The 26,568-nt window shown below is 36.9% G+C and overlaps 1 protein-coding gene across 6 annotated transcripts in view; it reads right to left on the reverse strand.

The window, feature by feature from the left end:
* ADAMTS19 (ADAM metallopeptidase with thrombospondin type 1 motif 19) overlaps positions 1-26,568 on the reverse strand; it is a 143,546-nt gene that overhangs the window by 109,175 nt on the left and 7,803 nt on the right. For all 6 annotated transcript variants that reach the window (XM_071802727.1, XM_071802728.1, XM_071802731.1 and 3 more), the window contains one exon: positions 3,574-3,739. In XM_071802727.1, the coding sequence (XP_071658828.1) occupies positions 3,574-3,739 (166 nt within the window). The remainder of the gene's footprint in view (positions 1-3,573; positions 3,740-26,568) is intronic.

Below are 26,568 nucleotides of genomic sequence, written 5' to 3' on the forward strand. Positions count from 1 at the left end.
AACCTCGTTTCTGGTTGGTTTTCTGCTAAATAGTTCTGGTTACAATAAAGTCTGTTTGGAGCTTATCATCTGCCTAAATTGATTTCTGGGATGCCTCCATGACAAAGAGAATATTAATATCAATATTAATGAAAAATACACAAACCCAATATTTAGCTTCCCCAATGATGATCATGGAATTGTGCTCCATGATGGTGAGCACCGCTGATGGTGCTGGATAATCTCAGACAGGGACTCAACAGCAGGTGGAACCAGATCCAGGAATGCATGGACTGAAATCAGCAGCAGCTGAACAGAGTCCCTTGAGGATGCTGGCCATAAAAGAAGAAAGTGCAATCCCATAATCCCTCAGCTTTAAACTGAGTATGACATGTATGGGATGGAATACTTTGTTGGTCAATTTTTCATCACCTGTTCTATACCGTCCTCTCCTCAGGTGTGACTCTTTTATGCCCTTTTACTTACAGAACATAAGAGATTTAGCAGCGACCTCTATGGGAATAGGTGTAAGCATGGGCCTTTCTCCATATCGTTCCTACCATTACCTTAGAATAACTGTAAACATCAAGCATTATCAATTCTAGGAGTAGATATTTACTGAAAATTGTAGTTAGATTTAGAAAGTGCAGTTACTTATAATAAATTTAACTGAAAAGAAATATTACTGAAAGGTGGATTGGTTCTGTCCTAGATGAAACCAGGACACTCTCTGATGTGGCCCTTTGTTTAAATAGCATCTGCTTCTCTCACACTTTCTCTGTAACTCACTTGTGAACTGGTTGCTCTGAAAGGTTTCATGGACCATGTGCTAAAGAAAAGTGTGGAGAGTGAGGTCTTTGTATGTGCAACTGGTTCACATATGTAAATAAAACACACACACATTCAACAAAAGGATATACACGCACACTCTCACAAATCCAGAAAGCATCTGCTTCTGTTGGTATGATTCTCTCCCTTCCCTAATTAATAAGAAAGATTCACCCCATTCAGAAAAACAAGTTCTTTGTTCTCTCCAAACAAGTTTGGCTGTGTAGCTTCTTTCAGTTCAGTCCACAACAGTAACAGACAACAAACAATACCTTCTTTGATCGCCTCTTCTAGTTCTGCAGGAAAAGCTATTATTTCCAATAGTGACCCTTCAACACCTCCAGCACAGACATTCATTCTTTCTAATAATTACAATTCATCACTGGCAATACACATTCGCTTGATAGCTAGCCAGTCTTTTGAGATCAATTTGGCTTAAAACCAGCAGTCTGTCCCAGAGCACCTACTCTGACACATGAGTACTATAGAACCAAGAGATCTTGCTGTAAGATAAGTCCATATTGCTGAGAAGTTGCCATGTTGCCAAGATAATAGTTTCTCTGTGTGACACAGCTACAATTCTACCAAAGGCAGCTGTGCATAACCTGAGAGTATCAGAGAGCCCCATATACTCATCTGTTGTATCTTGGTTTCATTCATCTACTTAGTTAAGGATTTGACTTAAAATTCTCCAATATTGCTATAAGGGCTTACTTTTGTTGTATCAACCCATCTTTAAGGCTGTGCCTGTACCATGAATGTTTTTGGTGATATTAGTTAAAGGCATGTCACACCAGCAAATTGCTTCAAGCAGACAGAGCTATTACGTATGTCACTTACTGCAAGCCCTGCTTAGTAAAATAACCTGTTACGGCAGAGTGAGGGACTTGTCTTGCCAGTACAACAGGTTCAGTTAAAAACTGCAGATATTTATACCCCCCTAGCAATAAGGTTATGCCAGCAGATGCTAATCAGCTATGCATAGCTTGAGTTATTTTGAAATTTCAGGCTGGTAGCAGATATAATGAAATTTATTTCAAGCAAATATTTGAATGTCTGTTGACAGACTATTTGCACCAATTCAGAGCCTTGGGCATAGGATTACTAGAACAGAATAAGCTGATTTTCCCATTTTAGTGCATAAGACAAAGCAAAAGGGTGACTGGTAATGAACATAACAGAAAAATAATGTCCTTACAGAAGAGTTTGTATCTTTACTCATTTTCATACACATCATGGTTTCCTATTTATCAGATGCCCCCTTCCCCTTTCACAGTGCACACATCACGCACGCTTTTCATATTCTCTTTTTTTCTCTCTCCCAAACACATGCAGACACATGTACTCTAACTCACTCATCACTAATAAGGGAGAATAACCAGCTTTCCTTTATGTCAACAACTTTTGCTAATATAGAAATTTTCACTTCTAGATAAGCAGTGGCAACATAATACAATGCCTAGAAGAGAAATATAAAGGAAGCTACATGTCATTTACTTATCATCTTTTAATAATTACAAAAAGAGCCTTGCCTTGCTAATTCATCTTTGATTTAAACTTGTGGATGGATGCCTAATTACAAATACTTCCAAAATGGAAAAAAAACCTGTCACATCTATTCCATAACCATATAAAAGGCCAGAGCAGCATAAACGTTCAGAAAGAACTACACAGCCACAGAAAAGTTGAGGCTGGAAGGGTTGTCCAGAGGTCAGCTAGGCCAACCTCCCACTCAAGTCAGGGCAAGCGTCAAAGTAAGATCAGGTCTCTTAGAGATACTTCCATCTGTGTTTTGGAAATGTCTGAGGACGTGGACTCTGCAGCCTCTCTGGACAACCTCTTTCAGTGCAAGGCACTCTTGCTGAGATTTTTTTCCTTATGCCAAATCAAAATTTCCTTGAATGCAAGTTACAACTGTTTTCTTTCGTACTGTTATAACACACCTCTAAGGAAAGTGTGGCTTCATCTTCTCTCTGCCACCCCTTAGGCACTGGAAGACTGCAGCTGCACCTTCCTTTACCTTTCTTTACCTATTTGAAATAACGCAGTTCCTTCTGTCTCACCCCTAATGTCATCTAATCCAGGTCCCTAGCCATGTCAGTGCACCTCTGCTATTTCTGAACAATAGAATGCTCTTTCACAAAAGTCATTTCTCCCCTCTCCTTTGAAAACTATTAAGTCATCACTACAAGCCAAATGTTTGTTGAAACCTTCTACTTCAACAGCTTTTCTACCACCATTAAGGCAGATGTATTAGGATTGAGGCAGATGTATTAGGATTGTTTCATACAGTTATTCTAAGTGTCGATCACAGAACAACAACTCTGTTACAAACATAATTTCAATTCAGTATCAGACCCATTTGGAAGTTCAAGACTTATTACTAAGCAAAACTGGGATGAAAAGTTCTAAGACAGAAAATGAACTACAAGCACTGCCTGTAGTAAGGAATTAAGCAACTACAAGGACAGAGAGGGACAAGAAATAGGTTGCAAATAAGGAAGAAAGAAGTAAAACAAATGACATGAAGATTTCTACTTTGAAATATAATTGCTCATTAAGAAGCAGCATCTGTTCCTCAGTGGACAATACCCTCTTCTGACAAGTGAAATGGCAGCCTCAGCATTCTACCTCAAAGTTCACCATAAGTTACTGCTACAAGAATAATCAGATATGCTTTTGTCAGGGGTTGTTTTTAACTACTATCTACATATCTTAAAAATATGTCTGCTACATTACATCTTTTTAGTGAGATTTGTATATTACCTGTAACAACACCACAGTACTGATTGTGAGAAGCTGGCTTTTCAATAATTTTCTCCTCTATGGACCTTTTTCGTCTGTACACCCTGTGTGCGTGACCTGTCACAGCCAAAGTGCGATTGAGTGGCTCAATAAATATGAAGTCCTCATTAATCTGTATAAAGCCCATCTGCAAAGGAAAACAAAAGGAAAACATAAGATATGAATTTAAGAAAGTATGAAACTGTGCACAGTCCTGCAGAAGAAAGAAACCCACAAAACTCTATTTAAGAAATCCCTTTGTTTAAGCAACCTTACTAGCAAGGTGCCTACCTTTAGTTTTTACAAGCATTTCTACTTAAGTGAAATAAAATAAATTTCATTTATTTCAGTTAGATCTGGGTGGGTGGGTGGCAACATGCCAGTAGCAGATGCACGGTAAAAGATCTGGAATGTTAAAAGTTTGCTATGGGAGACTCATGGGGTCATTTAAATATGTACAGCATGTATAGAAAAGTCTTTACACTAGTTTTATTATGCAGTGTATTGTCACATTTTTAGATAATTATATTTAATGAAATCACAGGAATACTTTAGGGCATAAGAATACATCCTGAACAACTATGAAGCTGGAAATTACATCTTGCAACTTTGATTTTACACTTTTTCAAATTAAAAAAAAAAAAGAGAGAGAAAAGAAAAAAAGCAAAAAAAAATTAATCCAAACTAGCAGCAATCCTTCCTTGATTACCAGCAAGTAAAACAGAAAAACATTCTGATAGAGCCATTTAGTTGGTTAGCTTCCCTCCAGCCACAACATATTTATACACACAAACATACATAAGAAACTTACAAGACTGTGGCCAGAATTTAAAAAAAAAAAAAAAAAAAAAAAGCTAAAAAAATTCTATAAAACGTATTTATATAGATACCATACAAATGTAACTCAGTTTAAATTGTCAAGCTGCCAACACACACAAGTTTCTGTCAAGAGTAAAGTTGGAGACAGCAAGGTTCTGTGATTTTTTTTCCACCTAGACAATGTCATCACCAAGACTGACAGTTAACTTTCTCATCTTTAAAGTTAAAAATCTATTAAATAGTTTTGCTACAGAACGAAAACAATGTGGTACATCTGGCTGAGAGAAGTAAAGATCTCATCTGTATGTTTCCAAGTAGCATGACCGGACAGAAATAGAAAACAATTTTGTTTCTTCAGATGCCATTATCACATCGGATATCCTCCCTGACATATTGATAAATAATAAAAAAGAAATTCCAAGCAGAAAAATGAAATTTTATAGGTGGTACAAAACACAATTTCCTTAAAATGTAAGCAGGCACTATTAAAAACAAACAAACAAACAAAACCAACCAAACAAAACACACAAAAAACCAAACCAAACAAACACAAAACCAAATCCAAAACAAAACAAAACAAACAAAAAAAAAAACCAAAACCAACCCTTTCTGCACAATCACATTAAATAAATGTGAATAGATGTATTTAATTTTTCAATCAGCTACACTAACAGCAGAATGCTGAACAACTGTTGAAAGGTCACCATTAATATTGTACAGATACATAAGAGTAGCTGGTTTGTTTGGCTGTTCCTTTTCCTTTTTGCATGTGGTTTTTAGGGAGTTTATCTTCACCATGACCTTGAATGTTACACATTCAGAAGATTAGCTACAGGTGTATTGCTAGGTACTTTCTGTATGCCTAGCAGATACCACTTCTATATGTCTTGAATAATGTTACCTTTACGTAACAATTAACTTTTCTAATAGAAACTATGGATGATGTTAAATGAAATTTTATTTAAAAGCATAGTTGTCAATTACAGTAAAATGCATAAACTAGTTTTAATTTGATTTTCATGTCTAATGCTGAATTTCACTCAGGTGTAGATTATTTTTTTAATAATTATTTAGCCTGTGAGAGATGCTGATAAACTCTGGATATAGAACAGGAATATCAGCCCATCAGGTGGCTATCTAAATCTGAAAAAAACCAAGACCTTAGGCCACCTTGAACAGAAACTCAATGCACATTTGCTTACTTCTTCTGTCTTCACTGTCTTTGCTGCAAAATGAAACCAGGGCTTTAAGATGCTATTCTTCAGACTGCCAGCCACACATAGTGAGAAGCTATGCTTCAACCACAGACATTTTGGGTTTTTTCACCTCCTTGCATAAACTGAAGGTTAATCCATTGGTAGAGAACTCTGAAAATTATTGCCAATCTCGTGAGTCAAAACACTGATGTAAAGTTTACTGAATAAAATTAACCTCATTTATATGTATTCAAACGAGTGATTTTCAGACAAATCTGGATAAACAAATAATCTCTGTGATCATTTCAAATGCTTTTGAAAAAAAAACATGTCTATTTCTCTATCTCTTGCACCGTTCCACAGGTTGAAAAGGGACAATGAAGCCATATCCTTACCAACCACATCCTTATTTTTTCATAAACTTTAGAAGTGGAGTTAAGAACATTTTCTAGCATAAAACAAAGCACAGAAAGCAGAGAAAATCAAAGCCATGCATTAAACAACCACAGTTTCAATGTGTTTTCAAATATTGGATGCCAGGGCCAAATACAGGTATCAGACCGCTCCAATGACAAAACCTCCATGTCATGAAAATTCATAGCAAAACAAAGATTTTCAAAAAAGTGTTAAAAAAAAAAAAAAGTATCTGGGTTAGAACTGCGAAATTAAAAAAAAAATGTAGCACACATACATCTCAGCATCTCAGGAGTTCAAGCTCAGTACAACCTTATTTGGAAAAAAATTCCTCAGACCTCCTAAGTAAGGATGAAATGGGTACTTGCTCTGCATGTAAAGCTTTATGTGAGATTAAGTATGGACACTCTGAAATGGATTCACATCCACAACATGCATTTTAAAGTGGGCACTTGCCCTCACAAATGAAGGCTTTCCACAACATCCATTCACATCATATCAAGACTTTCTCTGGCACTACCCTGAATCTTTAGGAAAATCATTCTCTATAGGATGCTGCTCTCATGATGTTTAAGATGATGGCTATTTTTATCAAAACAAGCTGATGTTGCACATGCAAAAGGATTTATACGTTTTTGTTATACGCAAATAAAGTAAAATAGTGAAACATGAAAAATTGAGATGAGTTTGCATATTCTGACATATTCTGAGAAATTCACATAACCATACTTAACTGAGCAAGAATCTCTCAAGCTGACAGTGGAGAGTGAGTGTAAGGTGATCACAGAAACTACACAAATCCCAAGGAATGTGATTTGTTGAAAAGAAAATTCAGTAAGGGAGACCAGTGAACAAAGAAACTATAGACATCCGGTCCGCCCAGAGGGTCTGTGGCTGTTAACCCTCAAACTTCCATTTGCCCATTAATTCACTGCTGGTCAAGCCCTACAATGTTTGGCATTTCCTCCAGATTCCAAATTTCATGTTTCCTAGACAGAAACAAGCTATTTCCTTTTTGAGACCAAGTCTGCCTCTATAAACACATTATTAGAAGTTACTGCTGTATTTGGTACACGTGCTGCTGAAATTGCCAATATTCTCTTATTTGCTATGATTTTTAAACTGTCTTCACAGTGCAGGATGATATCAAAACAAAGTACAGTCTACTTCAGAAGTGACCACAAACAATCATTGACTATCTCCACGATAAAAATACTTGAATATGGCTGTGTGTTCAATAAATTATTTTGTAACAAGATTGGGATCACAAGATGTCACCAGTTATTTCTAATGTTAGCTTTACTGAATGCAAGTACATAAAATAGATTTTAGCATTTGTGCCTTTACTGCATCATTTTTTCAGAATCTCACCTTCTCAAATCTTGACAGCTGTTCCTCAAGGAAATTTTCTATCTAGCAATGTTGTCCTCACCCTGTTTTACCAGGATGACTGATCACCTGTACCACTGACAAAATTGCCCATTGACGATACTAACACAAACACAGCTCTGTTAAGTACATAGGAACAACTGGACTGAGTCAGAACAAAGGTCCACCCTGTACAGTTATCCTCTCTCTGACAGTGCGTAACAGGTGACAAGAAAGGACGTCAGAACATAGCAAATGTAGTTTCTATGCTCATAGCCTACAGAAAACTTCAGTAGGGACCTGGTACCAGTAGCTTCACAGTATGCATAAACTTTACGGTACACATAAACTGTAGGGGAAATAAACACAACAATTCCTCCGCCTCCTCCTCCTCCTCCTCCTCCTCCTCCTCCTCCTCCTCCTCCTCCTCCTCTTCCTCCTCCTCACATTGCTCATTTACAAGATTAGAAGTCAAAAAACACTATTAAAGAGTTATTTGCCATGCAGGAAGGATTCATACAAAAGTAAAACTGGTTAGCTTTCTTTTTCCAACCATGGTGAATGAGATTTCAAAAATATTTAGTCAATTAACAAAACCCGTAAGAAAAATATGGAAAAGGATCTATGAAGATCTTAGCATATGGAAGGGTGGACAGAGGGTTAGTTAACTTTCCATGACCTATAGACTCCACTTTCTTTAACATTTACTTTAAAAAGCATCCTTTTTGGTTGCTGTTTTGGTTAAGTTTGGGTTTTGTTTGGTTTTGGTTTGTTGGTTGGTTTGGGGGGGGGAGGGGTGTTTTGTTTTGTTGTGGTTATTTTTGTTTTGTTTTGTTTTTCACTTTATAATGAGTAACATACAAGCATTGGTCTTGTGATCCCTGCATTGCAAGTGCTTTCAGACATTGTTGGTTAAGTCCAGTGCTGTCCTTACACAGTGTAGAACTCAAAGAAGACAATGGATTCATAGCTTTGGAAATTATTCCATGTTGTCAAATATTTATTAGTAATCTCACAGGCCATAAAAGGTTGTCAGGCTCCTAAATATCACTACAGAGTTGTGACAAATTTAACATACCTTGGAAGCAAGGTAATTGAGACAACATGACATATGGTCACAACTGTGAAACTGACAAAATTGTGAAATATCTATCGACTTTTATTCAAGTTTGCAGGCATTCACTAGGACCTCAAGAAAGGCTGCTTTGATACAGCTGCATTTTTTCTCATTAAAATTAACATTAAAGAGTATTTTGCAGTCTGAAGTCCCTTACCCTATATTGGTTCTTCCATCCTACTCCACAAATGTCTGTCTTATCAACTCGCATCACAACCAGTTCTACTCAAAATAAAACCTCCACCCCTAAAACCTCCTACACTCTTACCAGCAATAGTTCTTCTTGCCCGCCTCCACTTCCAAAGTGTGCCTGTGTCATTATGGCCAGCTGGACTGCCCGTATTTCTTGCAGGTGATAATAAATCATTTCTTTGTATAGTGGTGAGTATCCCTGCCTGTCGTGCAGTAGACTGGTTTGATTTCCTAACAGGGAGTCAAATGATGATGGTGATTATGATAAATAATAATAACAGTAATAGAATAGATAAACCAAGTGATGTACAATGCAATTGCTCACCAACCATCAACTGATACTCAGCCAGCTCCTGAACAGGCATTCCCCCAGCCAGCTTCCCCCAAAATATATACTGAGCACGACATCATATGGTGTGGAATATCCCTTTGGTCAGTTTGGGTCAGCCGTCCTGGCTGTGGCCCCTCCCAGCTTCTTGCGCACCTGGCACAGCATGAGCAGCTGAAAAGGCCTTGGCTACTTAGCAACAACTAAAACAGCTTATTATCAACATTATTCTCATTGTAAATCTAAACCACAGCACTGTATCAGCTACTAGGAAAAAAATTAACTATCCCAGCTGAAATTAGGACAATAAGGCATCCCCATTCAGCTACTTGTTGGTATCTTACCTCTCTGCAAGGCAGAATTTCCTAACGCTTCAACTGCTGTTATAAGACAACAGATTCAAGGTACATTTTCGTCTGGAGGATGTAAATTACATCACCTGCAATTTTATCAGATAGTCTCTAAAATGATACCGTGTTAGTAAGCTAGTAGCCAGTTCTGTAACTTTTTTTTAAAACCTTAAGAATATTTATTAATGGTCACATACATACATTGGAAACACAGTAACAATCACTTAATTTTAAAATCGATTCAGTATAGGTATACACTCTGACGATTACTGGGCAACATTCAATAATACCTTTTTGAGACATATTACTTTCTATATGGTGAATTGCAACAAGATACGGATAGCATAAATTCCTTCTGAATTATGCTTATAAATTAAAAGTTCCAACTCTAAGTTAAATCAGGTCTATCAGAAACTATGTGTATTTACTCAGTGATAAGAATATCTCACCAGCAACATACTGTTTTATAGCCATGCTCCAAATTCACTGCCTACAAGATTCCCATGATAGTTTCAGGTTCTGAATTTTAGTTATTCAGTTCTCAGTGACGTGCAACCTATCTTGTTGAAAGACTTGTTTTCTTTCAATGGCATTTTGCTGAAATACAGCTAAACTAAGAAAACGTATTTGAGTTTCAACTGAGAAGTTGGTGACAGGCTCTATTCTCTGCAAGAATCCCACAGCTCTGCAAAAACCTGCTTGCTCACCCAAATGGTCCCAAATAGTGCCAATCTTTTAAATGAGGAGCTCACATTTATTTTCCCTAGATAAAAATCTGAGTTTAGAAGGTAAATCTCTCAGATTAGAATGTATATCTCTTAACTGCAGTCCGTACTTTTAAGATATAAAAGACACAAAAAAATCTACACAGGCTTGTTTACATGTTAGCCATTTACAGAGTATAAATACCCTAACTTACATGGCTAGCTTTTCACATTTGGGATTTACTTTAATTTATGAGAGAGGCATCTGCAGAAATCTCTCAGTTCTGTTTAATATGCTCTTTGTGATGGACTTAGGTTTTACTGGAAGTCAGACAAAAACGCTTCAGTATAATTTGTAGTATTAGGCTATGAAGTCCACAGCTTACAATGATTAGTTCTCACATCTCAAAGATAAAGAATCAAACATCAGAATTTTTGCAGGACACTTCAGGAAATTGTCATGTCACATCTGAGATAATTAACCCTCAAGCTGTAACCTGTCTGCATAGCTGCAATACAGTGTCTTTAAAGGTAGAGGATGCATTTTGCATACCCACCATGAGGTGATAAAGCAGCAAAAACAGATATTATAAAATTAATGTAAGCACAGATAGTACAAACTGTGATTTTCCAAGCATTCAAAAAAAGTTTTTCAAGGTTTACAGGTAAATATCTCATTAATAACACTAAGCTTTAAAGTGCTTCAATTAATTCCAACCTTAAAGAAAGGAAGTAAAAAGCTGTAAAGGCACAGGTATCAACAAAAGTCTATGCTGAAAACTTATCTATATCACTACAACATTATAAACTTCTTATCCACATTTCACATCTGGTTTTTGTTTCAGAATTGGCACTTTTATAATGGGTCCCGTGGTATTTGGGTTTACCATAAAAGTTCTCATCTCTTGTGCTTTCTGCTGTCTTGTGGAGTTTTCTAAATCCACAACAATCCATGCTAAAAGATGAAAGGCTGAAATGTTCCTCATGATAAAATATGTGATCATCATAATAAATGTGTAATGTCCTTATAATATTTATATTTCATTGAGTTTATACCAAATGGACTTTAGCCTACAACACACATGGTTAAGATTATTTTTAATCAAGATATTACCTAAAAGGTCATGTTATGAATTGGTACACAATTCACAAGGGTTAACACAAGGGTACAAACTCCTTTTTTGCTACAGACTAACACAAATTTCAGAGTAAATACAAATTCCTTAGTTTCCAGCACAGTATATCCATCTTCCATGACTACATCTTAGAGAGGTACTATTTAAAAATCCATTATTTTTGAAGAATAACATTAAAATGCGGAAGTAGTTACTACCCTTGTTTCTCTTGTCATTTTATAGTATTTTACAATGACTAGACAGACACAGAAATACAGACTCTTCACTCTGAAAAATCCACATAGATGCAAGAAAATAATTACGCTATTAATCAGCAGCATAAACTATGCTACTTGCTACTGAACAGGCATTCACTATACACAAAATGGAATTGCAAATAAAATACGGAAAATTTATCAATTCTAGTCTTTTTTATTTCTTTCAAGGACTTTTATTTAGATAAAAGCACAGAATGTGCTGCCTAAACTCATCATGGTGTTCTAAAATCAGATATTCAGTCACTGCCATTAGCAGTGAAACTCACGAATCTGACACAAGTCACTCCAAGTGACATTGCTTTCTGTGCAATGTAACAGGCTAGTCATCAGGTTCAAATTACCATCTCTTCACATGCCAACTGGTCTCTTCTTATTAGAAACATCAACTGGCTACAGACTCTCGCAACAAGAATGTCACAGCACTCATGAAGTCCACTTGTTCAGCTTGTACCACTGTTTCCGTAAAAGTCTGTGCATTTCCAACTACTGTACACTTGCCATTTGATCTCCAGAAGAATTCAGTAGAATTGATAAACCAATTGTCAAATGTTAAAATTATATGTTCAAACCCCCTTTCTTTTCCACCGCTCAGGAAGCTCTTGCCCAGGTTCTGGTTGATTAAGCTGTGGCTTAAAGGATCAAAAAAAACCCTAAATTTAAGAAGCATCTCTGATAAAGGAAAGCACACCTCAATAAACAAAAAGGGTTATGTACTCTGTGAAAGAGAAAACCGCAGCAGGATAAGGCCACTTACAACTAAGTGAATCATCTGGACTTCTCCAGTGCCGATTGAAGCACTTGGTATAAACACAGACCATGCATACGTTAGGTTTAATTATAAATTTCACTTGAATATTAAAAACAGACTCAGGTAAAATCAACTTGCTAAATCAAATCCAATTTTCACTTTATGTCACGTGCAGCATGCATTATTTCTTTATTCTCATTTTACTAACTTAACTTTCACTGCTTAAGTCCTGTAGCATTGAAAAATTAATAAAGGATAGGAAACAGTCCAGAACAGAGAATGCAAATTACTTTGTATTTTAGATGTATGTGATCCATAGATCAATTCCAGCCTCCTATGCATTCAAGACTTAGTAAAATAGAGGCTTTCTGACACCCTTGGAACACAGATCCTTTATTAGCCTAGACTTCTTTTTAATTTCCTTGCTGTTAATTAAAGTAGTTTGAATAGAACTGCTGCTCTATTATTTTACCATTCCTATTTGAAATTTGTTCGAGATTTTTCTCTTCTAATAGTTGGAAATCTTTCCAATTCTCTAAGCTTAATTTCTTTATGGACATTATTTTAGACCCATCTGACAATGAGTCAGTATTGTTTTCCTCCTTAGCCAGCTTTCCAGGCTCCTTGATCTTCACTCCAATGTTTTTATAAAAGGTAATCATACTGTATCACTATTTCTGCTGTGTGATGATAAGCACACCAGCATTTGACTGCTGGTTGATGAAACAGGCTTTACTACTGTAAGTATCCTTGTAGACACAACTGAATTCCTCTCCTTGAACATCAGCAAACAACTGCAAGACATATTTCAGCTACTGTAACTTTGAAATGAGAATAAAGTTTTTGTATCCCCACTGAATGTCCTTCACCAGTTAGATGCATCTTTCACACCCACATCACGCCTGATGGCTCCTAATGATCCTGTGATCAGCCAATACACCATCTTTTCCACATTCTGTCACTAACAGCTACCATCAGCCTATAAAGCAGTAGTATAAAAGTAGTAAGTCACGCTAGACGCCACTTACACCAGCCTTTGGTCTGTTTAATTCTCCTGTGCCTCCCAGTTTTGAATTTACCACTAAAGAAAAATCAACTCCCCAGGTGTTGCCACCAAACTTACCTCTTGTTCATATAAAGCCTCCTAGCTAGGCCCTTCATGACTAGAACTGGACAGGAGCTTTCCAGCAAAAGAGTTTTTTTTTTCCCTTGAAAATACTGAATCATTAAAAATAATATGTTCTTCACCATCTAAACCACTGCCTTCTTTCCATACATCAACAGAAATCAGACTGAAAAGCAGGCAAGATTTACAGGAACCTGTCTCTCACTCTGCCAGCTAAATTTGTGAGAGTGGGACTTCAGAACGATCATACCAAGTTACACCAAAGGTACGTCCTCCACTGAAAGGCAGCCAGTTTCACATGGAGAATTAAGTCTTTAAGAAGTGGGAAAGCACAGAACAACAGTCACATACATACTAGGATCATGAGGGACAACAGAATTCTTACCATTGTTATTTCCAATTTGTTCCTTTCAGACATAGTTACATCTGACATTCTGTTTTTGCAGAAGTACCTTTTTTCATCTCACTTTGCTAGATCTAACTAGTTTTCTCTGATAGTCTTCGATGCTACTTAGTTTTCCTGTATTGTAAGGCATATAACATGTTATTGGCTAGATATGGTGGTGAAAATAATGTGCCAGCAAGTTCATTACAGCATCATATATAAGCTTTCATAGATTCTCCCTTAAAAAAAAAGATAAAAACCAAAAGCCACAACTTTAAGTTTACTGAAATTAAACATATGTTATTCTTTTCACAGATTTATTGCTTCAACAGCACGTTGTAAATTGACTCTAGTGTACACTCTTTTTTTGGCAGCAGTTACCCAGAACAATAGTTTAATCGTCATTGCTTTAGTCAAATTAGTTGTGTCAAAACACTGGAAGAGGCTCAGTGCTTTAAAACACAGAATGCATCCCAAACTCTTTTGGGTCTTGCACTGAGAAGGTACAGTATAATTGAAACATACATAAAAAATATAAAATCACTTGTACACCATAACTCAAGTTTCAAAATACTGAATGTTAAAAGGATGTAAATAGCACACCGGTCTTGAGCAAAACCCTATGGTTCTAAGATGACTCTGGGACAACTACAGAAACCTTTATAAACAACCTCTACTCTACACACACTGTCCCATGAACTAGATGTATGTATGCTGTTCTTTCTCTCCAGAGAGACAAGTCTGAACTTCTTCCAGCTTGAGGTAACTGGTGTATCTTTAATAATAATTTATTGAAAACTACTACCATAAGGCAATTCTAAGTGCTATTTTCAAACACTTCAAACATAAATGTAACAAACTCCTTCAGCTAAATGTACTATTCCTGTTGTATAATCTGTTTCTAAAACAAATAGATGGCAATCAAACTGTGTTTAACTGCAAATCATTTATTCCCAAGGTGACACATGAAAGTAACTCTCTTACTGCACTATAGATGCCAGTAACCCCCTTTGGGGGGGTTGAACAGGTATGACTGGACAAAGAATGCCATCTATGAGGCAGACAAAAATATAAAGAACAGGGACAGCCAACAAGAGCCCCAGAATTTTTACTGAAGCCACACAATGACAGAAATGTGAGTCTCATGGAGATACAAATCATTAAAATGCCTCATTTTACTACCATCTAACCTATACACATAAAATGTATTTATAAATACATATTTATGAATAGTTATCAGCAGGAACCTTATGAAATTCAGCAAGGTTGAATGCCAAATCCAGCCTATGGGACAGATTTACCCCTGCACTGATACAGACTTCCCATTGGGTGGGTGGGTGGGTGGATGGATGGATGGATGGATGGATGGATGGATGGATGGATGGATAGATGGCAAACAGATGTGATAAAATGGACCTGGTGGTCCTTGTGGGCAGTAGGTTGAGCATGGTATATAACAAAGTGACACCTCCAAACAAAGAGAAAAAGTATAATGAAAAAAAATTACCTAATCCTGCTAAGTGTAACATATATCCAGAAAGAAAAAAAAAAAAATTACTCAAATGTCTTTGTCCAAGGTATCAAAAAAAATCAACAGTGCTGCAATCCTGCATGAACAATTCTGTGTATACAATTTCTAAAAGATATAACAGCTCGTTCAGTACTTCCTCAGTTCAGCCTGAATAATCCTTACAACTTTGTTCTGCTGGAATTTGTTTTTTTCTGGTAGTAGCAGATGATCTATGCCACTGCTTAGGTCAACATCATCAGCTCTCACATAAGGGACATATACTTGGATGTGATGTTCCACTAAGATGGTGCTGTCCTGATCTCTAAATTCTAATCCAATTCAATTATTTACTTTTCCTCTGCCTTTATTTTATTAGGCTGGTGCAAAAGTAATTGTCATTTTGGACCATGAATTTTAAATCACTACAACTAGGGTCAAACCCAACTTTATTAAACAATACAGGAACCACCACAATCAACACATTTTTTGCCAAGGAGAAATAAGTTTGTTTATTCCTGTAGCAGAAAACCCCATGCTTTGGGATTTGAGGAACTGTTGGAAAGCATTTTCAGCATCCTGCTGCTGCAGAAGCATTTTCCCTGCAGAAGGTTGTCGAGAAGAAGTGGTAGTCTATCAGTGAGAGGTCAGGTGAATATGGCAGATGAGTCAAAACTTTGTAGCCCAATTTGTTCAACTTTTGAAGTGTTGGTTTTGCAACATGTGGTTGGGCATTGTCATAGAGAAGAATCAGGCCTCTTATGTTGACCAACGCTGGCTGCAGGTATTGCAGTTTTTGGTGCATCCCATCAATTTGCTGAGCATACTTCTCAGATGCAATGGTTTTGCTGGGATTTTTCTGAATTTTTGGTCAGCTCATGAGGCACCCACTTACGGAGCATTTTCACCTTTCCAATTTGCTCTAAATGCCAAATGACCATGTAATGGTTGATGTTGAGTTCTTCGGCAACTCCTTGTGTAGTTATAAGAGGATCAGCTTCAATGATTGCTCTGAATTGGTCGTTGTCAACTTCCACTGGCTGCCACTACGCTCCTCATCTTCAAGGCTCTTGTCCCCTTTGCAAAACTCCTTGAGCCACCACTGCAGTTAGTGTTAGCAGTTCATGTGCCAAATGCATTGTTGATGTTGCAAGTTGTCTCTACTGCTTTACAACCCATTTTGAACTGAAATAAGAAAATTGCTCACATTTGCTTTTTGTCTATCATCATTTCCATAGTCTAAAATAAATACAAAATAAACAGCAAGTAATGAGTCAGAAGTAAAAAAAGTGAGCAAAGCACATTAAAATTATGCACAACATATCCACATTTGAGTATGTATTCCAATATCAAAGGGCAAGTTTCAACAATGTAAAAACCACAATTCCTTTTGCACCAGCCCAATAAATTTTGAATTCTAATCTTGTTCTGTCACTGACTTGCAACATAAATTGGGCCAAGATATTTATGCTCAAGTATTCTTAACTAGCACTCAGTTTGGGGACTGTGTGTGTATATGCTGAATACTAATAACATAACACATTCAAAACTAGTGTCTATGTTTTAAAATTTTGACATAAACAAATTTTAAAGCCTAGCTTTCTATTGCAACATCTACAAAACAACCAATTGTAGTTGCTTGTAAACATAGATACACGAAAAATGTTTGACAGAAGCATAATATTCTAAAAGCCTCTTTTTTTCCTGTTATCATGTTACACAGCTGAAATTACTGTGTAAATAAACATATTTTTTTACTAAATTGCAGCTCTCTGTATGCTAAGTACACACTTTCCACAGCTACACATCTATGAATCTATCAAATGTTTAGACTCTACAACCTTTAAACAAAGGGGGAAAAAAGGAGAGGGGCAGGAGAGATTATACAATATGCACATGAGCTCAAGATTTAGAGTTTGCAGTACATGAAACGCCATTTTTTTCACACACAAACAGGTTCATGTTCACTCAACAAAAGGATTCGAAAGATATACCTTTAAAATCATAAATTTAAAATTATTAGCACCTCAAGGTTTATACTTAGGAACTATAAAGTAAGAAACGCAGCAAGTCCTTATTCTTTTCCGTATCACAGAATCATACGATGGTTTGGGTTGGAAGGTACTTTAAACATCATCTAGTTCCAACCCCACTGCCATGGGCAGGGACACCTTCCACTAGACCAGGTTGCTCAAAGCCCCATCCAACCTGGCCTTGAACACTTGAAGGGATGGGGCATTCTTGACTTCTCTGGGCAACCTGTTCCAGGGCCTCACTACCCCCATGGTGAAGAATTTCTTCCTTATGTCTAATCTAAATCTGCCCTCTTTCAGTTTAAAGCCATTACCCTTTGCCCTATCACTACATGCCCTTGTAACAAGTCCCTGTCTAGCTTTCCTGTAGGTTCCCTTGCACAGCATTCTGGAAGTTTATGAGGTACAGAAAGCCTACTACTCGTAGCATAGGTGACTTTATTTTATAAAATTTCAAAATCAAAGAAAGCAAATGTGGTGTTTTAAAAACCTAAAAAACACAGATTTTATGGTAACCTTGACTATGTCACAAAACAAAACATTCCCTGTCCTCCCAGCCCACCAAATAATAAATTACTGGTCACTGTCTGACCATTTCTCCTTTCACTCTGTAGCTCCTCATCTTTATCTCACAAGGTTGAACTGATTCGTAAAACTAGTTAGATTCTGGAATTATTCTTACCTCTGAAGTAGCTTTGCTTCTATTACAGAAGAAACAGGAGCCCTGAGGAAGGGCTAGAAAGCCTTAAAGGATGTTTATTTATACCAATGACATAAGCTGAATTAAAAAAAAAAAAGTATCTTTTTCTCAGGAACCTTGCCTAACATGAAGTGTTTATTACTTTCGAAGAATAATAACACTAAAGACTATCCTATCTCTCTTTCAAAACCAATGTGTTTATGTCAACTATGACCAAGCCCTGATATTATGGCAAGAGGGTAATCAGATTACAGTTAAGATCAGAGATGTTCTACTATTTTAGACTGTTAAAAGGGCAGACAAATGAGGTTGTTGTTGTGGAAAAATCATTTCATGGATGCAACCCTCAAAACTCTCAATCTGCTCTTGTCAATATATGTTCAGTAAAGCAGGACAGAGTATTCCACCCTCTCTGCCTAAACTTTAAGCAGATCCAGATCTGATTTCATATCAATTTAGATCAATGGTTGTGCTGCGATAGTAAGTATAAAGTTATGTTATATGATCAAGATTCTGATTTTATGGTGTGTAGAAAAATTCATTCTTATACCTTTATGTTACAAAAGTAATTTATTTTTAAAATAAACGGAGCTAGAGCTATTAAAGAGATGGAAACTAGAAGGCAACATCTGTGCAAAAATAATGAATTGGCCACCCAGCTTATTCCTCTTCACTTGCATGAAAAAATAATGTTAATTAGAAAACAATTTAATTAAAATGGAATTTATTATCATACACATAAACTTTTTGTACGCTCAGCTCTAAATGGTCAATTACAATCAGCACCTTTTAAAAAAAAAAATAGATTATTTCAGTGATGTCTCAGCTTTTTGGTCTTCAGGTTCCATATTTTGATCTGTGTTTTCGTGGGCTAGAGAAATACTTTTTTATGAATTCCAATTTTCATGCAGGCCTATGTTTCAACAAGCAGGAAAACACAGTAATAGTACAGCAACTCACAAGAGCCATATCTTCTGTTTAGTGTATCAAAAAAACAACAATCAGAGCTGACCATGATTCAAGCAGAGTTTCCAAATGAATTAAAGGAAGCAACTGCCATTACAAAAGGAAGCATTAACCATCTACCAAGGCTGCTTAACCTAAAGGAAAAATTCAAATATAACGAACACTTGAGTCCCATGGACAAAGATCTTCATTCTGTCCCCTACACAATCATACATTAAATGTGGTTGTGTGGCTTCAAGTGCATTGCTGGTGCATGCACCAACTAACAAATGAATAAAGATTCTTCTTGTCTGTTGCTTGAAATGTATTTGAAAGCCTTATTTTGTTTCACTTCAAAAAGTATGCTGAAACAATATGCTCAACAAACCCCAGAAGACTAATACATACCAATAAAATAAACTAGAATCAAACTGAAAACCAAGATATAATTATACTTGAACAAGCATGGCACAGCCCCTTACTTGCACAATTCAAAGTGGAACTGGCACAAAACCCCATTTTTAAAACAGCCACCTAACCTGTAAATTATGTCTATCATGTCGTCACTAGCATCACCTGATTTTGTCCATCAAGTATATTCTGTATTAAATGGAACACCACCCGTAATTTACTATTAAAAGAAAAAAAAAAAAAAGAAATTCACCAGCCCGGCCTTATCCCCTTTCCAAAATAAATACAACAGCTTCTCTAAAGAAAGACAGGATTTAAGAAACTTTGTTCTATAAACCTGAGTTCAAAATTGTTTAAAGTGAACTGGTTTAGTGATACTCCAAATCATTTATTGTATAACATTTCTGTAATTATTAATATTGCATAAGAGAGTCCCTTTTCATATCTAAACATGACTTGTCCTAGAAAAATCAACACGTATGGAAAAAAATTCTTGCAATTAAAGACTCGGTGCTTGTAAGGATATGTTTTTCTTCTGAGCATTTTTGTGTAATATGAGTCATTTCAGTACTTCTTGTGTTAAGATTAAACCCCACTCTTCTGGAGTATGAATTAAACTGCTGTACCTTTAGCTAATGAAACTGCATTAACTCCATTTCTTTAGTGCAAGCCTGGATTTAAACCCATCAGAATCTGAAATGTTATGTTATGCAGGCAAAAATGTAATAGTACACAAAGGATGAGCATAAAGCATTCTATACTGAGTCCCATGCAGGAGATCTAAACAGAAAGCATCACCAACTGTCTATGTAACCTATGTTAGATAAAATGCTTAAACTAGTACCAAAAAGACCAATAAAAGGGATCCGAGTTTAAATTGCTTCATCTGTGTAAAACAATTAAATAGTGCATACCAATGAGCTACCATTGTTCAAGTCCATGTTCTTTCATTGTAGCTGCAGAGGGAGGTGGCACAGCTCCAGAACACACCCATGACTGCCCATAGAGAAATTTAATCTCTGCTAATCCTCATTGAAATATCTATCCACAACTCCATTATTTTAGTTTTCTTCTGGGAGAGGGGCTGAACTGCATTCAAAGTCTATCTAATTCAAGGCAACACTCCATGAAACTCAGTTTCGTTCAAATCTACAACTGCCAAAACTACTAACCATGGAAAACAGTAATTCAAGAAAGGAAAATAAATTATATTTATGGGTATAGAACTATAATTCAACAGATCAAGTTAGTCCATCTATAAAATAAAGCTATGCTTAGGCTTTTTATATCTCCATCTAGAATTACAGGAATCCAGACCTGGTGGCTTTATGCGAAACAACTAAATCTCTCACAATTCATTATCATTTTAGATTGACAGTGCTTAAAAAAGTTAAAGATCTAGAGAAGTCATATGCCTCTATGACTGCTAACTGAAATTCATAGATAGTTTTTTGCTTTTCACTTCTAAGCTTAGATTGCCTCTTGCTTTTTAGGTAAAAAAAAAAAAAAAAAAAAAAAAGGCAAACAAAAACGCAAACAAAACCAACCAACCAAACAAAACCCCCACTTTTCTCACACATAGAAACTAAAGTTCTGCTATCCTCATGAAAGAAGGAACAGTATGTAATTATTTTTCAAGAACTATTATTTTAATGAAAAGGAAGAAAATACATTTTGGAAGAAGGCTTTTTCTTTTCTTTTCTTTTTTTTTTTCACTAGAGAGCTTGATTTGATGTGTATAAGAATAGAAATGGTGAGCAGAATGGAATTTTGATATTAGCAGCCTGGATCAAGTAGCATCAGTCTGACTAGTCACTTTTAAGCAAATTGTTTCTATGAAAACAAGAAAAATTTATCACCCAAAATGAAATGAGAAAGGAAGGAATTCTTTCCTTCCATTATTTCCAATGCAAATAATTTAGTATTAGAAGGAAAAAGAGCTCAAAAGCAGATAGAATAAATTTTTGTTATTGTGCTTCCTTAAATAAGTTACTACAAGAAACTGGTGATCAGACAGAAAAAGTGAAAAATGCTAGGACTGTCAGCCACAAATTGGAAAACAAAGTGCTTAATATTCACAATTGTATCCATTTTAGTCTATAAATTCTCTTCTACTTTTAACTCCCTCACTCCCCTCATATACTACTTAATTAATATTTGGGTGAGGTCTATTTATGTCATGAAGGGACAAAACAGATTGCGGATCAATCTGGGCATAAAATCACGTAAGTGACTTCCCATACTCTAACTTGCAAAAAGCTTGTAAATTCTCAGAAGATTTTAAAAATTGCCTAAATGAGAAGATTTGCACACAGTGGTTATGACAGAAGCATAGATCCAGATAGCTTTATACTTAGCAAGTATATTTAAAAGACAAATTAAGCAAAACCACAATTAATATTTAGTTCTGAGAGTATGTGTACAAACCTAGCTTTATGTTACCTGCATATATCAAGAATAAGACCTCAACCTTCATCCACTGCTGTATCCCAGAATAACAGGCACTCAGCTTTTTTTTTTGTCCCCTATCATACCCCCCCCATCCTTTTCCCCCTATCCCACATCTTCAGGAGAAAATCAAAACATTTCATGCAAGAAGCCTTGAAGCCAAGTTACACCTGAGTTTTCAAGGTTATAATCTGATCACTAGGCTAATCAGTGTTTCCACTGATCAAATATCACTGAGAAGTTTAAGCATATCTGAAGCACAGTTTAACTCTTATATAAAAGATGGCATTACTATAATGGTTTTAAAAATCACTTGGGCACCTCTCCCAGCCAGCATCTCCTTAAGCCCAGAGGGACATAACAGGACATTTACTCTGTACTAAATCACAAGCTGTTGTCCCCAGCTGAATTAACATTGTGTGCAGAAATATCTATATTTTCCTTAACATACTGTAACCTAAGTAAGCTTGACCTGATTTGACCCAGTTAAACTTCTGACATATAATGAGAACTTAAGGTAGCACAGCTGAGAACATAAAATAAGCATATGCAATTGTTGAAAGATAATCACACAGAAAGTAAATCACTTCACAAGTCAGTTTTGGGCACATTTCTACATTTTTGGATGCAAAACTCATTCAGAAAATAATTCTGACTGAAGTACTGGTAGACCCAAGAAAAACATTTGCAGTACGGGCATGTATTATTAGCAACTAATGTTATGATACAAATTTCTTATTCTGAATAGATTGTTCTGCAATTAACAACAGAAACATTATTAATTCTTTCCCTTCTAAATAATACTTCTTTGCTTATTTATGTCATTATTAGAGGCAATAGAAATAACCAAGAAGAGCAGATTGTTCAGGCAATGACAGGTTAACAGCAAAAGGTTAACTGAACTGTTAATGCATAGCAGATGTACACCTGATTTTAAATCTAATATAGATATTTTGGGCTATTGGTTTATAACAATTTGACAAACTACCATCTGGATATGCAATATAACACACACATGCACGTGCTTAAGCTATTTCACAGCGTTTCTATTACATTGCTGCTTCTGCTAAACAAGGAGCAATGAACAAACCCTTATGCTATGTCCCTAAGTCATCAGTGAGAGACCTGAGCAAACCAAGGAAAGGCACATGCTCTACAGAAGAATTTCTGCAAACATCTAATTCTCCCCCAAATCCATATGGCTTCAACTCATCCCTTTCTACCCTGGTAGCTCTCTTTAACCCATAGCAAATATATATGTGCATCACACATGCCATCTCTACATGACCGTCAGTTTTCACAGACTCGTCCCTGAATATCCTCACCTACCATCAACCTCACAATGAGTCTCACACCTGAAGATGTCTATTTTTAACTCCCTATTTCCCAGCTCCTCTATTTTTATGGTATTACATCTTGGTAATCATGGATGTTCCTATTTTTCCCTATCACAGTCTGTCGCTAATGGCCAAAAAGAATCTCCATTCTTGCAGGCTCAAGAAATCTTTTAAAAAAGAAAGACAAAGAACAGTGCTTTTAAAATAAAATAACAAGGGTTGTAACATGAAGAACATTTGTTTCTTTCAAAAATTCTGGGTCATTTGCTGTAAAAGGAACAATTGGCACATAACACGAGATATGAATAAAATTCAGGGATACAAGTCTTGGAGAAAATGCTAATTCCACTAACAGCTGTAACTGGGAGAGGTTCAGTGCTCTTCCTTTTGGGAGCAATTACCTTCAAATTAGAGGGTCAAAAATGTACTGATCTGATTAATGCAAAACCTTTACTCATTAATGGACTTAGCCGGTTTTTCTGATTTACCATCTCACTTCTGTATCTTGCAAAATAACCTTGATAAATTTATACTTATTGATTACATTGGGAAGAGCTCTCAAGTGATTCACAACAGTCTCAATTTCTTTAAATAAAGCTACTCTGGAGATAGCATATTTCTCATTTCTAATTATAGCTTCGAAATTTATCACAAAGGAAGTATTTGTACTGAAACTAAGCACTTTACAAGAACAGCAGGCTATTATAAACAGGATTGGAATCACAAATCAAATCTGTCTCAGGATGGAGTGATTACGTGATTATAGGAGAGCTCTTAGAAGGAGAAAGGAATCATTACCACATGGTCTGCGGCATCTTGGTCCAATATCTCACACACCATGCCACAGCGTTGAATATTAAAGGAAACAGAGCTCATTATAGTTCAAATGTAGTCTCAGCCTAAACCTTTCAGATTTACATTAACACTGCTGTTCTTATGTTTAAAAGACTTGTCCTTCTTACCGATAAGCAAGAGTTCTCAGATACACAAAACACAAATCCAACCAAATACTCTTTCATCCAGAAAGGCAAAGATGATTAGCAGTAGACTGCAGCATCAGAGCTCTCAAAGGAAAATAGCAAGAGTCTTTAGTCCTTCATCTTTACATAGATCTTAATTGGTTTACAGTTCTTAATGACCCTAATCAAACATTTACAGGGATACCACCTCCAGTACTCCTCTATGAAGGACTAACGACTGTTGCTATTTTCCTTTGAGAGCTCTAAGATGAACCATATTTAGTAGTTTTGTTTGTAATTAACATGTTGTTCAGGTAGGATAAAGCAATGTTTGTTAATAGTGCTTTGCTTGTACATATATGCTGGTTATGCCACATGGTCATAGTCACTTTATTAGTTTTAATTTTCTCTGGCTTCTTTCATGTGTTTTCAGTTGTGCTTCATTAGATGTTCAAGGTGAGATAATGAAGAGATTTTTGTGTCTCTATGCCTGGTAAGATCAGGGAGACGATCCCACTGGAATCTACACTAAAGCACATCAAAAATAAGGAGGTGATTGGTGGCTTCACTAAGGGGAAATCATTCCTGATATATTTGGTGGCCCTCTACAATGGGGCTACAGAGTTGGTGGGTAAGAGTAGAGGAACTGCTGTCATGTGCCTGGATTTGTGCAAAGAATTTGACAGTGTCCCACATTACATCCTTGTCTCTAAACTGGAGAGACATGGATTTGACAGATAGACCACTCAGTGGATTAGGAATTGGCTGGATGGTCACACTCAGAGTTGTGATCAATGGCTTGATGTCCAAGTGGAGACCAGTGATGAGTGGCATTCCTCACGGTTTGGTATTGAGACTGGTCCTGTTTAACATTTTTGTCAGCAACATGGACAGTGGATCAAGCAAGCCCTCAACAAGTTTGCCTATGACACCAAGCTGTGTCATGCTGGAGGGAAGGAATGTCATCCAGAGTGGCCTTGACAGGCTTGAGAGGTGGACCCAAGAGAACCTCATGAAATTCAACAAGGCCAAGTGCAAGGTCCTGCACATGCATCAAAGCAATGCCAAGCACAAATACCAACTGGGAGGAGAATGGATTGAGAGCAGCCTTCAGGAGAAGGATTTGGGGGTGATGGTTGATGAGAAGCTCAACATGACCTGGCAAAGTGTGCTCACAGCCTAGAAATCCAATTGTATCTTGTGCTGCACCAAAAGAAGCGTGACCAGCAGGTTGAGGGAGGTGATGCTGCCCCTCTACTCCACTCTGGTGAGACCCCCCCACCTTTATTACTGTTTTCAGCTCTGGCACCCCCAACATAAGAAGCACATGGACCTATTGCAGCAAATCCAAAGGAGGGCCACCAAGATGATCAGATGGCTGGAGCATCCCTTCTATGAAAACAGGCTGACAGAGTTGGGGCTGTTCAGCCTGGAGAAGAGAAGGCTCTGGGGAGACCTTATACTCTGTTTCCCCAAAAATAAGACCTACCCCGAAAATTAGCCCTAGCATGATTTTTCAGGATTTTTGAGGATGCTTGAAATACAAGCCCTACTCCAAAAATAAGCTGTAGTTACAGTTCATTTAAAAAAGCCAATGTAAGTAGTGTCCAGGCAGCTATACATGTAAAAAAGTAATAAGTTTTGGAGCAAAAATTAATCTAAGACACAGTCTTATTTTCAGGGAAACAGGGTAGCAGCCTTTCAGTACCTAAAGCGGACCTACAAGAAAGCTGGAGAGGGACTTGTTACAAGGGCATGTAGTGATAGGACAAGGGATAACAGCTTTAAACTGAAAGAGGGCAGATTTAGATTAGACGCAAGGAAGAAATTCTTCACCATGAGGGTAGTGAGGCCCTGAAACAGGTGGCCCAGACAATTTGTGGATGCCCCATCCCTTCAAGTGTTCAAGGCCAGGTTGGATGGGGCTTTGAGCAACCTGGTGTAGGAAAATGTGTCCCTGCCCATGGCAGGGGGGCTGGAATCAGATGACCTTTAAGGTTCCCTCCAGCCCGAAGTGTCCTAGCATGTTTCTATGATTAATGTAACAGAGAGATTAACAAAAACAGCTGATAAGCCTATGCTAGAGGAAGATGTGTCTGCACCTAAGCATGTCAAAGTAACCTCATGTAAACAACTTGTTTTATTTAACTGGAGATTTGACTACCTAGAGGCCTGGCTGCCCTCCTCTCTCCCATGTTTCAGTGCTACGTAAATCCAGGAGGAACAACCCGGCTTAGATTCAACACGTACAGTATGGGTATTCTCCCAGGAGCATCACCACCATTTCATTGGTTCTTCTACCTTACGTAGAGGTGGGAAGCCCAAATTTTATTCCAACACTTTATTTTCCCAGTGGTGCTTCTGTTTCTTCTGCAAAGAAAACCGTTTTCCTAACAGAGCAAAGCATCTTTCTGTTCAGAGCTGACATTTCCACTCATTCCCTGCTTGACCCGCCTACTTCTATTGATGACAAATTTCATATTCCCCATTTAAAGAT

Source organism: Patagioenas fasciata, chromosome Z (genome assembly GCF_037038585.1).
Source record: "Patagioenas fasciata isolate bPatFas1 chromosome Z, bPatFas1.hap1, whole genome shotgun sequence".
Classification (NCBI taxonomy): Eukaryota; Metazoa; Chordata; class Aves; order Columbiformes; family Columbidae; genus Patagioenas; species Patagioenas fasciata.